The sequence below is a fragment of the Acanthamoeba castellanii genome, assembly GCF_000313135.1.
Source record: "Acanthamoeba castellanii str. Neff unplaced genomic scaffold scf7180000083835, whole genome shotgun sequence".
In the NCBI taxonomy this organism is placed as follows: domain Eukaryota; phylum Discosea; order Longamoebia; family Acanthamoebidae; genus Acanthamoeba; species Acanthamoeba castellanii.
Window position 1 is genome coordinate 1 of NW_004457493.1, and position 14,662 is coordinate 14,662.

The 14,662-nt window shown below is 57.8% G+C and overlaps 5 protein-coding genes and 1 pseudogene across 5 annotated transcripts; 4 read left to right on the forward strand and 2 right to left on the reverse strand.

The window, feature by feature from the left end:
- Positions 1-42: 42 nt before the first annotated feature.
- On the forward strand, positions 43-1,378 carry ACA1_313850 (PAS, putative; the record flags this gene model as incomplete). Its single annotated transcript, XM_004340619.1, has 5 exons — positions 43-408; positions 483-639; positions 708-964; positions 1,036-1,187; positions 1,276-1,378. 5 exons carry the CDS (start codon positions 43-45, stop codon positions 1,376-1,378), a joined length of 1,035 nt encoding a protein of 344 aa, XP_004340667.1.
- A 240-nt stretch (positions 1,379-1,618) lies between these two features.
- Positions 1,619-4,965, reverse strand: ACA1_313860 (inorganic anion transporter, sulfate permease (SulP) subfamily protein; the record flags this gene model as incomplete). The annotated part of the gene is made up of 10 exons (XM_004340620.1): positions 1,619-1,919; positions 1,999-2,108; positions 2,203-2,645; positions 2,715-2,976; positions 3,028-3,082; positions 3,243-3,363; positions 3,472-3,562; positions 3,694-3,887; positions 3,976-4,053; positions 4,140-4,965. The coding sequence occupies 10 exons, from the start codon at positions 4,963-4,965 to the stop codon at positions 1,619-1,621; spliced, it is 2,481 nt and encodes an 826-aa protein (XP_004340668.1).
- A 465-nt stretch (positions 4,966-5,430) lies between these two features.
- ACA1_313870 (racemase, putative) lies at positions 5,431-7,418 on the reverse strand (the record flags this gene model as incomplete). Its single annotated transcript, XM_004340621.1, has 10 exons — positions 5,431-5,653; positions 5,724-5,824; positions 5,903-6,022; positions 6,093-6,215; positions 6,285-6,347; positions 6,394-6,609; positions 6,680-6,831; positions 6,874-6,943; positions 7,099-7,299; positions 7,413-7,418. 10 exons carry the CDS (start codon positions 7,416-7,418, stop codon positions 5,431-5,433), a joined length of 1,275 nt encoding a protein of 424 aa, XP_004340669.1.
- A 393-nt stretch (positions 7,419-7,811) lies between these two features.
- Positions 7,812-10,033, forward strand: ACA1_313880 (annotated as a pseudogene).
- Positions 10,034-10,258: 225 nt separating this feature from the next.
- ACA1_313890 (uncharacterized protein) lies at positions 10,259-10,732 on the forward strand (the record flags this gene model as incomplete). The annotated part of the gene is made up of 1 exon (XM_004340622.1): positions 10,259-10,732. The coding sequence occupies one exon, from the start codon at positions 10,259-10,261 to the stop codon at positions 10,730-10,732; it is 474 nt and encodes a 157-aa protein (XP_004340670.1).
- Positions 10,733-10,820: 88 nt separating this feature from the next.
- Positions 10,821-14,425, forward strand: ACA1_313900 (premRNA splicing factor, putative; the record flags this gene model as incomplete). The annotated part of the gene is made up of 19 exons (XM_004340623.1): positions 10,821-10,943; positions 11,005-11,077; positions 11,161-11,276; positions 11,370-11,468; positions 11,571-11,698; positions 11,751-11,822; positions 11,907-12,043; positions 12,132-12,236; positions 12,311-12,386; positions 12,479-12,569; positions 12,643-12,756; positions 12,828-12,959; positions 13,037-13,195; positions 13,285-13,386; positions 13,472-13,637; positions 13,721-13,848; positions 13,928-14,068; positions 14,157-14,276; positions 14,363-14,425. 19 exons carry the CDS (start codon positions 10,821-10,823, stop codon positions 14,423-14,425), a joined length of 2,145 nt encoding a protein of 714 aa, XP_004340671.1.
- Positions 14,426-14,662: the final 237 nt, after the last annotated feature.

Sequence of the window (14,662 nt, forward strand, 5' to 3'; positions counted from 1 at the left end):
TTGCTTCCCATGGCCAAGCAGAAACACGTTGAATTGCGCCAGATGATCGAGGTCGAACACCTCCGCCGACTGGGCGACCCGTTGCGGTTTCGGCAGATGGTCTTCAACCTCGCGTCCAACGCTCTCAAGTTCACGCCCGAGGGCGGCACCATCACCATCTCCGTGTCCTCCAGTGCTGCGCCGCGCCAAGCCACCAAAAACAACTGCGGTGCCCTACAATCAGAACCTGCGTGCTGCACCGGTGGCAAGGAAGAGGATGATGATGAGGAGGAGAAGAGCGGGCACGACCCCACCACAGAGCGGGCCGACTGCTCCGGCAAACACTGCGCTTCGTCCGACGAGATCACGGTGGAGGTGACCGACACGGGCATCGGCATTCCTGAAGATCATCTTCCACTGCTGTTCAAGGTAACTACACGACCGCCATGTGGTGTGATAGTGAAAACTAACGCGGCCATGTGGTCGTGTAGAGCTTCACGCAGGCAGACGCGTCGACGACGCGCATGTTCGGCGGGTCCGGGTTGGGCCTGGCCATCTGCAAGCGACTATCGCGCCTCATGGGCGGCAAGATCGGGGTGCGATCGAAGCGCAACGAGGGCTCCACCTTCTGGTTCTCCCTCCCCTTGCCCCACGCCAGCGGTACTCCTCCCAAGTGCGTTCTCCACTGAGCTCGCTGAGTGCTAACACGACGACGGCGAGGACAACAGAAACGGACGAGCTGCCGACAGAAGCGACGCAGTCGACGACGCCACTGACCTCCTCGGGCGAGGCCCGGGCGAGGAGCGCCGACGCTCTGCTGGGGGTGAAGGCGCTGTTGGTGGAGGACAACCCGTTCAACCAGAAGATCGGGGTCAAGATGCTCTCGCGCGCCGGGAGCAGTGTCACGGTGGCCTGCAACGGCGAGCAATGCCTCCGCGTGCTCGACGAGCAGGGTCCATTCGACGTCGTGCTCATGGATTGCCACGTATGTTACAGACACACGCACGCACAGACACACGCACAGACACACGCACGCACACACTCACCTACGAGTAGATGCCGATCATGGACGGGTTGGAGGCGACTCGCCGGATCAGGGAGAAGGAGAAGCTCGACCACAAGCAACACCGAATCCCCATCATCGCTCTCACGGCCTCCACGACACCCGACGACAAGGCCCAGTGCACCCAGGCGGGCATGGACGGCTGGTGTGTGCTCTCACTCACACCCCACACTCACTCACACCCTCCCAGACTTACATCTGAACCTCGACGGATGTGTGTTTCTCCCCTGTAGGTTGGGCAAGCCGTTCGATCGGGCGCTCCTGTGCGCCACCATTCGGCGATACGTGCCGCTTCCACCAGCCCCAGCACCCGCCGCCTCCCCGCCAGCAGGCTAGTGTCTGTACTACCATAGCAGGCTGCGCCATCTCCCCCGCCAGCAGGCTCGTGTCTGAAGCTGCTTGAATATTTTTTATCGCAAGGACTTTACTCGCCGTTTATTGCGCCCTCCAATACAACTTCAAGCGGTTGGATGAAATAAATAATAAAATAACAACACCACGCGGAGAAGGTGGACCTCAAGTGATGGCGATGGTGATGATGGCTGGTCGGCAGATGAGGGATTATTATTATTATGATTAGAAGTTCTGGACGTTGACGATCTTGCCGAGCTCGACGTCGTCGCCGCCCTCGATGGAGGCCAGGGCGTCCATGTAGGTGGCGAACACCTTGCCGTCGGACACCATGCGCAGGAACCAGTCGGCCTTGGAGATGAGCGCCGACACGCCCAGGTTGACGCCCGACAGCAGCACCAGCTTGCCCTCCCTCTCGAGCTGCTCGATCACCTCGTGCAGGGAATCGAGACCGTCGATGTCGATGTAGTACAGGTAACGGAGCGAGATGACGATGCAGTCACAGCTGCGGAACATCAGCAAACGCCTGCGAAGAGGAGAGGGGTCACCGGTGTGGTGAGCAGCGCACACACGACAGTAGAGGAGGCGGGGGCGCGAGCTGGTACTTCTTGTGGGCGAAGCCGTTGATGTAGGTGAGCTGGCCGGAGATACGGTACACGGCGGCGTTCTTGCCCTTGTGCACCTCCGAGCGGGGCACGATGGGCTGGGCCTCTTGCTGCACGCGACCATAGAAACAGCGAACGAATCGATCGGTTGAGTGTCGGACAAGGCGATGCCAGAGAGGCGCAGGAACGAGAATGAGTGCGTACGTCTTCGTCGGCAGCGGCGGACTTGAGCTCCTTGAGGTGCTGCTTCTTCCGCTCGCGCTTGGACTTCTCGACTTCGCCGACCTGGATCTCCTTGTCGCTCACGAATTTCTTGCTGCCGTCGTCGTCGGTCATGACGAGCTCCGAGTGGATGCGGGAGGTCATGTCGGAGAACATGAGCAGGGCGAGCACCATGCCCACCACGATGCCGGACGTGGGCTCGATCAGCACGCAGATGGCGGCCACGAAGAAGGTGAGGAAGAAGACGGTCTTGTCCATCTTCCAGAAGCGCACGATGTGGTGGTGGTCCACCATGCGAATGGCCACGATCACGATCACGGCCGCGACGATCGGGAGCGGCAGGTACTTGAAGTAGGTGAGCAGGAAGAACGACAGCAGCAGCACGAAGATGGACTGCAGGATGCCGGCCATACGCGACGTCGCACCTGTCGTTGGTTGTGTCGACAGTCAGCAACAGTGCGCTGCGGGGTGGTGGCGACGGTGGGTGGGTGTACCGGTATTGATGTTGAGGGCGGTACGGGCCAAGGCGGCGGTGGCGGGGATGCCGCCGACGATGCCGGTGACGATGTTGGCGAGGCCGAGGCCGAACACCTCCTTGCGCTGGTTGAAGGTGGTCTTGGTCATGGTGTCGGCGATCTTGGCCGAGATGAGGGTCTCCAGCAGGGCGACGAACGAGATCGACAGCGCCGACGAGAGGAAGTCGATGGTGATGTAGCTCAGCTTGAACTCGGGCCACGAGATCAACACGAACTCGAGCTGCGTTGGGTCACCAGCCAAAGCGTAGCGCGTTAGACTCGGCCCGGGCACCATTCCATTCCAGCGCATGTCTCGGGTTTGGCGAACGTACATCACCGTAGCGGGTCTGCAGAGTCTGAAGACGGAACGGGATGTACTGCGTTGCAAAGTGGCGATGGCGAATGAGAGGTCAGCCAACGAGCGCGTGAGAAAGAATGAGAAAGAATGAAGGAAAGTATAAGAACGAAGTGAAGGTGAAGAGATGGAGTTGTACGTCGTGAGAGCACATGTAGCCGAGGACGATGCCGAGCGTGCAGAGGATGATGACCCACGGGATTTTGCGATAGGTCATCATCAGACTGTACAGGCTCGTCACCGACAAAAGGAACAGGCCTAACGACCACGGATCTGGAGGATCGCACGATAAATGCCACGGCGACATGTCAGACCACGCTGCGCACAATAAAGCGTACAAAGGGGCCGGCCGGCCAGCCAAGGATGAATGAGTGCGTGTACCTGTGTCGGTTGCGTAGCGGAATGATTCCATGACGTTGTATACAAACTCTTCGTGCCGTGGTATTTGTCCGAGACCGAGCGCAAAGTTGATCTGTGTGACATGCAACATCCCAGACACAGTCAGCGAACTACACCGTAGTAAATTGTGCGCGATGGTTCGTGATACACCACACACACACAGAGAGAGAGAGAGAGAGAAAAGAGGGAAGAAATGGTACGAACCTGGTTGAGGGCGATAATGAAGGCGACACCGACAGTGAAGCCCTCCATGACGGACGAAGGCACGAGCAGGACGTAGCGCTCCCACTTGAGCAGGAACACGATCAGGCAGATGATGCCGGTGAGGATGGCCAGGTAGGGCAGCGAATCGACGCCGTACATCGACACATTTCTCGCCAGGATACCGGAAAGAGCGCCTGCGCTCAGGGAAGAGAATTAATTTATGAATTACAATTTTTTTAAAAAAATAAAAAATAAAAGCAACAGACAAATACGCGATCGTACCGGTGGGACCGACGATGTTGTAGACGCAGCCACCGAAGGCGGCGGTAAAGAGACCCGACCAGATGGCCGTGGACACGCCTGTGCACAGGAAAAGATGGAGTTGGATTAAACTCCAAAATCTTGTAGCGGCAATTAATGGAGGCGACGCGAGATCATGTGCGTACCAGGGACAGGACCGCTGTCGGCGGCGACAGCAAGGGAGATGGAGAGGGGCAGATTCACAAGGCCCACGGTACCGGCGGCGCGCCAATCGGCCTTAATGCGCTTGAGTGTAAGGAGCCAGCCCTCCTTGGTCAGAAGGCTGTCCTTCATGTAGCCCAGATTGGCCTTGAGATCCTCGCCCATTTCCTGCATGTATTCACCGAGCTCGGCGGCGCAGCTCTTGTTGGCCTGCTGCTGTGCAGGGTCGAATCGCGCCGACGACGATCGCATCATGCTTCGCTCACCATCATCGTCATCGTCATCGTCGTCGTCATCGTCGTCGCTGTCCATAGGGTACCTGCTGTTGCCGCTGCCGACCCCTTCGCTCTCAGAGTTGAATCGCATGCGAAGGAGGGCCGCCTTCTCGTTCTCGTCGACGTCCTTGCGGCCGCGAGCGGGGGCGAACGAGTCATCATCATCATCGTCATCTTCCTCTACGTCGATCCGCACGGCCTCTTCAGAATCGCGCGAGCTCTCGCCTTCGGAAGAGCGGCGCGAAGTAGCCAGGCCCGAAGAGGAGGCGGGCGAGGAGGGTGTGGCGAAGGTGACGTTCTTGGTGCCGCTGCTGCTGCTGCCCTCGATGGGGAGGCCCTCGCGTCGCGCACGCCACTCCTTCTCGCGCTTGTTCAGCTTCTTCTTCTTTTTCTCCTTCTTGATGCCGAAGCCGGCCATGATGAAGCCTTCCTCATCCTTGTTCTGGCCGCGACGCGAGAGACTGTCCAACGTGCTGGCGAAGGACGTCTGCTTCAGATCGGCGAGATGAGGGATGGGTCCCTTCCTTTCGGTCATCTTGCCTTTACTTCTTGTCGGCTCAAATCGATCCTTGGCGTGTCCTTGTGCCCTCTTCTCTCACGGCAGCTGCTGTGCGTCGTCACCGGAGAAACGGAGGGGGGGGGATTAGAAGAAAAGAACGAAAGCGAAGCGAGCCCTGGACCAAAAGCGAAGCGAGTACACAAAGAGGCCAAGAAGAGGCGGTTACCGTTTGCCAAACGCGGCAAGTTGAGTATGAAGAAGGCGACGGCCGTGAAGAAGAAAAAGGAACGCCGGAGAGGAAATGAGAACACGGCACTGGTGGCACAGGGGGCGACTCCCGCTCTTTTGATTGACAATCGTTGTCGTTTGATTGCCATTCGCTGCGGCCATGCCGGAAATGACGCATGTGATAACAACAAAGAAAGGAACGACAAATCAGCTTTTCCTCTTGCCTTTCCTGCTTTCTCAATGTGGTGTGCCTTCTCTCTTGCAGTAGCTGATTTAGTGGGCGCTGGCGGGCTTGGGCCGGACCCCGATGCCGTGGAGGCCAGTGGGCAGGAACACTGTGCCACGGTACTGGCCCTCACCCCAGACGAAGCCGCCTTCGTGGACTTGCGAGTCCTCAGTGGTGAGCAGGGAGCCGTCAAGGTCACCGTGGGTGGCCAGGGGCAGCAGGTGCGCACCGGTTCCACAATTGACCCGGGAGCCGACCATGATTCCGATCCTGTGGGAGCGAGCCACAGGTGTCAGGCCATCTAGCAATGTTGATGAAGGGGAAAGGGAGTTGCTTGTACCACAACTTGAGGTTGAACTTCTGGGCCTGCAGGAGCGCCTCGAGAGCGGCTCGCACCCCGCCGGCCTTCTCCAGCTTGACATTCACTCCGTGCACAAAGTCCTGCACAATGACGGGCCAACACCGATCTTAGCGGTACAGGCGAGTGCGGCCCGAACTGTGCGTGAGCCGAGACTGTACCAGAAGAAGAGGGAGGTCCGCGGCAGTGGACATGGACTCGTCCGCGAAGATGGGAATGCCGGCGTTCTCATAGGCCGCCTTGACTACTTTCCATGCCTGGGTGCCGGCTTCGCTGGGCTCCTGGATGCGGGACCGTGTTAGTGTGTGCTAATATTGTGAAGGCACCTCAGAGAGGAGGTTCAGTCGTCACCTTGAGCAGCGTGGTGGGGAATGGCTGCTCCAGCATGTAGATGTGATCGCTCAGTGGCTTCAGAACCTTGAGCATTTCAATGCACCCCTCTGGATTCCACGCTCCATTCGCATCAATGCAAAGCTGAAAAAGCAGCACTGTCGGTGAGTCCTGGCCAGCGTTGATGTCGCACATTCACACGATCGTGTTTACCTTCCACGTGGGGTACTCGGTGAACTCCTCTTCGATGATTTTCTTGATACCGTTCAGAATCGCCTGCCCTGTAAACGTTCAAGCCAAGGACGGTAAGTTGCGTGAGCACCAGCAGTACGCGGTACGTGCAAAGAGGCTCGGTGCCTTGCTCAATGTTTGAATCCAGCTTGATCTTGAGATAAGGCGTGAAGCTCAGCGAGCTCCGGGCCTGCTGCAACATGAACTGCACGTCGGGATTGAGCGCGATGGTGTAGAAAGAGCTGCCGAGAGGCACACCCTGTTCTGTGATCTCCTTGCTGACATCGATGCCAATGAGCTGATGCAGCTGCATGCAGGAACGCACCAGGGTCAGCGAAGATGAAGGTGCCAATTCAGAATAACATTGGTGGGCGCACCGGAATGCGGGAGTGAACGCAGAACAAATCCAACACGGCAGCCTCGATGCCACTGCGAGCGAAGCGGGAGGCGGGATCGACGTTGGCGGGCTCCTCGTCCAAAGCGCGCAAGAGCGTCCGCACGAGCCGAGCAAACTCATCAGGGTTCTCTCCTGCATTGAATGGCACGGGTTAGCAGGTCGTTGCAACCGCACCGCCCTGAATGAACGATGTGATACCTCGCAGGGCTGAGAAGTGACCCGCGCTGGCTGCAACTTTGAAAGGCTGCAAAGGGTCATACGGCTCAGGGTCATTTCCTTTCACGGCCCGGCCTTGCAACTGTGTCGGAGTGAAACCCACACACTCGATCAACAGGGAACAACGCGAGGGTGACAAAGAGAAGAGCACGGGAGAGGCACCGAAGCAGCGAAAGCGCGCACGTAGCCCTCGACGTCGGCAAAATCCGAGAGGTAGCCGGCAGCGGGCTTCTTGGGCGGGAGGCCCACTTCGCCCACGCCAACGGTCACAGCGCTGCTGCCGTCTTGCTGCGGCACCTCCACCCACACCTCTATGAGCGCGTTCTCACGGCGCGAGGTGCTCGAGTGGCTCGTCCCGAACGGTGCGCGGAGCTCCAACCCATACTTAGAAACACGCAGACCGACTCTGGCCCGGGTGAAGGTTAGTGGCGTTACCCCTCAAAGAGAGAAAAACGCGACAGAGAGAATGAATAGAGAAAGGGGAGGAGACACCGCACCTCCATGTCTGCGAGGCGTTCAAGACCCAATCCAAGGTTGCGCTAAACGCTGGCCGAAGCGAACTCGTTCCCGCTTGCTCGTGCATGTTAGGCTCTGTGCGAGATAGAGAGAATGAAAAGAAATGCATTTTCTCGTACATTATTATTCGGTGTGTTGATTTGGCGTTTCCTTCAGGCGGAAAGATTACAGCCAAGAAGGCGACCATTTATTTTCTATCTATCTGAAATGATGTTGCGGTCCAGCGTTCGGGGTGGCAGAGCCGTGGCGAGTGGTGCCTGCGTAAAGGCCACCGAGGTGGTAACTACTCCCATCGGCTAATTGTGCTCCCACGATAGAATTATCCCCCCCCCCGGCCTAATCAGCTTACGGCGCTAATGTTCTATGTTGGGTCACTTTAGATGGGGTCCAGCCTCGTCTCCGCGCGTACTCTTGCCACTGCTGCGGCCCCGGCCGCCGCGGCGACGGCGCCGTCCACACAGCCTCGTTCCTCCGCCCTCTTCGACTACAGACGCCTGAAGAACAGGAAGGGCTGGGTACGCCCCCTAAGAATGTGAGCCCATTCCTCCGTCTCGGCAGTGATGTTAAGGATTGAATGTAAAACAGAAAAAAGTGGTGCCCGATGAGGACCTCGATTTTGTGGTGTTCCCTCGCGAGAGGCTGGGAAAGACCTACGAGCTCAACTGGACCATCTGCAAGTACGCCGTGATCCCTAACAAGGTACGCACGCGGTTTCAATTTACGATGAAACATGCGCTTTAATCTGAAACCTTCCTGCATTAATTAGGACGGCGAGGCCTTCCACAATCTCCATTCGCGAGGCCTCCAGATGCTGTCCAACGCCGCTGCCGGTATGCTTCCTATCCAGTTTCGCTGCCCATGCCACCTTTCGCGTCTCATCCTCGTCGCTCTGTGGGTCTACAATACAGACAAGAACAAGGCGCTGCACGTCACCGTGCCCGAGGAAGAGTACGCCTTCAGCCACTACTTCGTGCTGCCCTCGCCCCCGCCCGCTCCCGCCGAGGGCCAGGCTGCCCCCGTCGACCTCATGTTCGTCCCCGAGAATGCCAGCGTCGTCAACGACGGTGTGGCCAAGAACGTCTCCAAAGAGGTGCTCGCTCCTTCAGCTGTGCTGGTTATGCGGTGGGTGTGAAGAGCAAGAAGCTGACACGGTGCGTTTGCGCTGGTCAGGTGCGCCGCTTCCTCAGCGAGGGCAGGTACCTTTTCGTGCACGATGGTGCCGTCGGCTCGCACTCGGCCGCCGAGGAGAAGGTCCGATTCATCGTCTCCAGCGCCACCACTGCCCTCCTCCTCAAGTACGTTGCTCCGTTCATCCCCCTCCACTCTTCTCTTCGTTGCCACCACACGGCGAGACTGATTGTGTCCAAAACCTGGTTCTGCTGTAGGCACTTGATACCCAAGCAGCCCACCGTCAACATTCAGGACTTCGAGGAGAGCATCACTGTATTTGTCGCCCCTGAGCTCAAGGCCACTGCTGGTATTGCTCCCCTCCTCTTATGCCCAGCCCATTGCGAGAGCGTTTTGGCACAGTGTCTGGAACCTGACATTGCCTCGACGATCCATAGAGGCGCTTGGTGTGTCGAGTGACAGGTTCACCCTGGTCAACTTCAAGACGAACCAGGTCTTCGTGGCCGGCACCAACGCTCCTGAGGCCGTCCAGCAGGCCGTGTCTTCCCTGGCCACCTACTTGCTCGGCAAGAAGGTACTCGGGTGCCACGAAGGGCCACTCGGCCATGATACCAGACTCACCTTTCGGGAAATCTGCAGGGCGCGCTTCCGCTGCAGTGCGATTCGGCGCTCACCAAGGATGGCAAGTCGGTTCTTTTCTTCGGCCCCGGCCTTCTCCAACAGGTCAGCCTTTCGCGACCCTTGGCTCAAAGACGTAAGTCGCGCTTACCTGCCCTCCTTCGTGTCTTGTTGTGCAGAAGCCCCGCAACGATTTGTTCGGTGCTCACGGCCACTTCTGGACCAACGAGGGCGTCAGCCGCATGTATGACGGTGCTTCCGTCGCCAACCCTGACGCCTCCCTTGCGCTGAACAGAGGGTGCGCCATCCTTTTTGGCCTCTTGGCCCTTTTCTGTCTCCAGACACTTACTTCTCATATTCTTTATCGCAGAGACCTTGTGTTCCACGCCACCAAGGGCGGCAAGACGACGTAAGGCTCCCCCGCAAACCTTCCTCCCTTTTCGCTCTCTTTCCTAACCTGTTCTGTGAATGGACGATGGCAGGAAGACAAGCCTTAGCGTGCCGCTTAGCCTGCAGGGCCACCAGGCTCCTCATCCCTCTGCCATCGTCTTTGTCTCTCCGAACTCTGCGGCCGGTTTGACCAAGATCTCTGCCGAGGAGGCGGCCAAGCACTACCTCGCCTCGTTCCAGTACCCTGTCGCCGTCAAGCCCGAGCTGCTCAAGCAGAGATTCGCATACCTGCTCTCCAACAAGAACGTACGCTTGCTCGCGCATGCGCACTGAGGCACTCGGCCGATCACTGATCCCATCATCTCTTTCCTCGACACAGGTGACTGCCTACCAGGTTGGCGCCAAGAGCGGGAAGGTGAACGTGGACGAGATCAACGCCCAGCTGCACACCGCCCTCAAGCAATAAATACACCCACCGCCCACAACACCCAAATACCTGAAATTTCTCGTTCTTCCCTGGGGCTCTGGGGGCACGGAGGAGTACCCGCGATTTCCACGCCGTCCTTCTGTAGCCTGGGCGCAGCTGCGTGACACGCAGTATTTCAGAGCCAAGAGCCAACATCGCGCCATACATCCACAAAACCAAACACTTCACAGCGTCAGCGCACACGAACAGCAACAACATTTAACCATGCTGGCCACACAAACCCTGCCTTTGCGTAACGACAGCGATCGACTGGTCGACAGCAAGGTCTTAGACGCGACCAAAGGGCGGGACGACTACCACAGGGCTACAGGCGGTCGGCCGGTGCAGTCGGCCCTGGAGCCGCACGAGGACTCGTTCACGGTTTACCTCTCCAACCTCCCCGCTGGACCCTACCGTGGCGTCTCTCTGCTGGTCCAAGGGAAGCTCTTCTTCGAAAGCAGGCCAAGGCTCGAGGGAGAAGAAGTGGTGACGACCACCATCGAGCTGCCGCCGCTGATGCATGACGGCGTGGTGGAGCTCGAAGTGAAGATCCCAGCCAGGAACATCCACCGACGGATGCAGGTGAGGCTTGACCAGGGAAGCCACCTCCTGGTGCAATGGAATCCAGACACCGAGAACAAAGAGGTTGAAGGGGAACAGCTTCACGTAAGCCAGCAGCCCGTTCCCTTCGTAATGTAACAAACCAGAAAAAGAAAAAGAAAAAGAAAGCCAGGCTGTAGCGTAAATACAAAAAGAAAAAGATCATAAAATTCTTGCTCCGCACAAGATGGAAAGACCAGACAGCGAGAAGGCGTCGCCCGGCTTCTGGAAGCCGGGCGCGGTGGCGCCGGAGGGACTATGTGGCATTGGCACTGGCCAGTTCGACAGGGAGACGGAGAAAGAGGATCTCGTACGCATTCAATTGCCCAATTTGCCACGTGCACTGACTAATCTTCATTCAAAATCGCTAGTTTGTGGTGTTCAATGCGAACGAAAAGCTCAGCCTGAGCCAGCAGCGACAAAGGCTCCCCATCTTCAAGAACCGTACGTGCGCTTTGCAACGTGCTGCACTGTGCCTTGTCGACTGTAGCTTGCGGTCTCAGCCCATTGACGTCACCTACCTGCAGGCACGCACATTCTGTACCTGGTGGAGAAGTATCAGACTGTAGTCATCGTTGGCTCGACGGGATCGGGCAAGACCACTCAGATTCCCCAATACCTGCACGAAGCCGGCTGGACTCAGGTACCTTTGCGCCCCACCACGGCCGTGTTTTGCCCACGAGGGATGTGGGTAAGACGGCTCACAGTCGAACCGCATGTTGTGTGCTGCTGGCAGGGAGGGAGAGTGGTGGCCTGTACCCAGCCTAGGCGAGTGGCAGCGACAACAGTGGCGGAGAGAGTAGCACAGGAGATGGGATCGCTGCTTGGGGAAGAGGTACGAGTGCTCCGTGTAGTTAGTCTATCGAAAGTCAACTGACATGGAACTGGCCTGCACGCATTTGCGCCTGCACCCGCACCGCAACGTTCGAATGTTTAGGTCGGTTACGCCATTCGCTTTGACAACAAAACGGAAGCCGAAAAGACCAAGATCAAGTTCATGACCGACGGTTTGCTGCTGCGAGAGACCATGCTCGATCCGCTGCTCTCCAAGTATTCGGTCATCATGTACGTCACAAGACCTGCGTTCTCCGACATGTTCTGTCACATTTCTCACCAGCGCTTCTCCTAGGCTCGATGAAGCACACGAACGCAGCATTCATACCGATATCCTCATGGGGCTCCTCAAGAAGTACGTCTTCGGACATTGCACGCATAGTTCATGTATGGCGCAACTACGAATGGAGTGGGGTGCTCATTTGTTTATCGGCGACAGGATCCAACGGAAGCGGCCAGAGCTGCGACTAATTGTGTCTTCTGCCACGCTCGAGGCGCAGAAGTTGGCCGATTTCTTCAACACCAACAAAACTACCGATCCCGCCAACGACACTGCGGCCATCCTGTCGATTGAAGGTTCTCAACTAACCAGCCACGTGCCCTCGGCCTTCGATGCTCCAGCGTGCTGTTCTGACAACAACCACACCATTTTCTTCACGTGCAGGGCGACAGTTTCCCGTGGACATCTTCTACCTGAAGCAGCCAACGGACAACTACGTGCACGCAGCCATTGACACCGTAATCAACATCCACAAAACAGAGCCTCCAGGTACGAATGAACTAATTTCTTGCGTTGCAAATTCCAAGCTGCCTTGGCTCACACTTCTCGTCCCGATATTGCAGGCGATGTCCTGGTCTTTTTGACTGGCTCGGAAGAGGTCGATGACACCGTCGAGCTTATTCGACAGCGGGCAGCGGAGTACGTGCTGGGGGTTCTGCCTCGTGTGACGCAACGAATGATGACAGCCTGTTGACCGTCTTGCATGTGCACCGCCCATTTGCCTCATCCAGGATTCGACCAGGCGACCTCAAGCCGGGCAGCCCGCGCAGTCTCTCGGTTTTGCCCATCTATTCGGGCCTGCCTGGTGCACAGCAGATGAAGGTAGCACGACACTCGTCGTACGGTCATTCTCCCTTTGTTTCGGCAACTCACCCCTCCCGCTCCATCGCATCAGGTGTTCCAAACTATGCCCAAGCATGTGCGAAAGGTAATCGTGGCGACCAACATCGCCGAAACCTCGATCACAATCGATGGCGTTGTCTACGTTGTCGACTCAGGCTTCGTCAAGGTGCGTACATACTCCCAAATAATGCCCCGCGTCCTCACACCAGTGTGCGTGTACCTCGCTCGCGGCTCTAGATCAAAGCGTACAACCCGGCCACAGCAATGGAAGCGTTGGTGGTAGTCCCGGTCGCCCAGGCGGGAGCCGATCAGCGAGCAGGTCGCTCCGGACGGCAACGACCCGGCAAATGCTACCGTCTTTACACCGAGGTGCTCACTGGCGACCTCTCAGTTTCTCTTGCTTGTGTTCGACTGAATGGTATGTAACGTTGTGCGTGTGTCTACAGGCGGCCTATCGTGCCATGCGAGTCAACACCATCCCTGAAATGCAGAGGACGGACCTGGCCCCGGTGCTCTTGCAGCTCAAGGCGCTGGGCATTGATAACGTGCTTAGATTCGAGTTCCCCACTCCACCTCCTTCTCAGTGCATGATGCGGGCGCTCGAGGTACTTCGCCGATGCCTCTATTCGCTCATGTGCATCACAACCGCACACACACCACTCATTACGGACCCGATTTCCATCGTCTCCACTAGCTGCTGTATGCTCTGGGCGCATTGGATGAATACGGAAAGCTCACCCAGCCCATCGGCTACACCCTCGCCGAGCTGCCTGTCGGACCCACGCTGGGCAAAATGGTACCGGATGCTTCAGCACTTCGCCTGCTCGACTTGGCTCGATTCTCACGAGTGGAGTGCTTTTTGTTGTTATTTTCATGGGCAGCTGCTCAAATCCGGCGAGCTGGGCTGCTCGGAGGAGGTGCTCTCCATCGCTGCCATGCTCTCAGTCCAGATGGTCTTTGTGTATCCGCGAGACTTTCGCAACACTGTCGACGCCGTGCGGAAGCGCTTCGCCGTGTTCGAGGGTGACACTCTCACTTGGCTCAACGGTACGGCGAGCCCGCCTGTTCCTTGTTGCTCCTGCCGGCGGGATGGCGCTAACCAAACCTAACCTTGGCGTGCGTGCGTGCAGTGTTCAACGAGTTTATGCGCAACAACCAGACGCAGAAGTGGTGTAAGGAGCACTACGTCAACCACCGGGTCATGCTGCGCGCTGTGGAGATCAGAAACCAGCTCCGGGCCTACCTGCGACGCTACAAGGTAAACCACCCAGATCGCTCAGAAGCGCGGGTGATGGCAGGCAACTCATCCTCCGACTGCTACGTCATCGTCGATGCAGGTGCCGCTGGTATCGGCGCTGGGCAATCCGGACATTCCCGATGCCACGGTGCCCATACGGAAGGCCGTGGTGAGTGGTTTCTTCGCCAATGCGGCCTTCCTGCAGCCCGATGGCTCCTACAAGACGGCCAAGTCGCACCAGGTACGTACCGCCACGTGGCTACAGGACCCACCCACCACTCTGCTCACATCCCGCCGCTACCGCCGTTACGCCTGCTTGCTTCCTGTAGACTCTGCACATTCATCCGTCGTCGATGCTCTTCAACACCACACCGGCCTGGGTGGTGTACTCGGAGGTCGTTTCCACCACCAAGAACTTCATGCGCGACGTGACCGTCATCGAACCCACCGTACCTACTACCACTTCCTTGTTCTCTTTCACCACCACCGCTTCTCTGCCGTTGTGGCTCACACACACATCCCTTCTTGTGCGCAGTGGCTCGCCGAGCTCGCGTCCCACTTCTACGACTGGAAGGGCAAGCCCATGCCCAAGACGTGAAAGGACGCAATGCGTCAAGTTTCCCTCTTCTTCTTGCGATCGCATCATCGAAGACACAAACACAAGACATTCCCCTTCTCTTCCGTTATTATTGGTTCTTCTCGTTCTCGTGGGTCTCGTATCACCCCAACCAAGCATGCGTCGTGTCGGCCTGCTGCGAACGTCCCTTCTCGTCCACTCGAGCGCGGCCACCCTAGCACCAGCACCAGCGCCAACATCAACTCGTTGGCACCGACC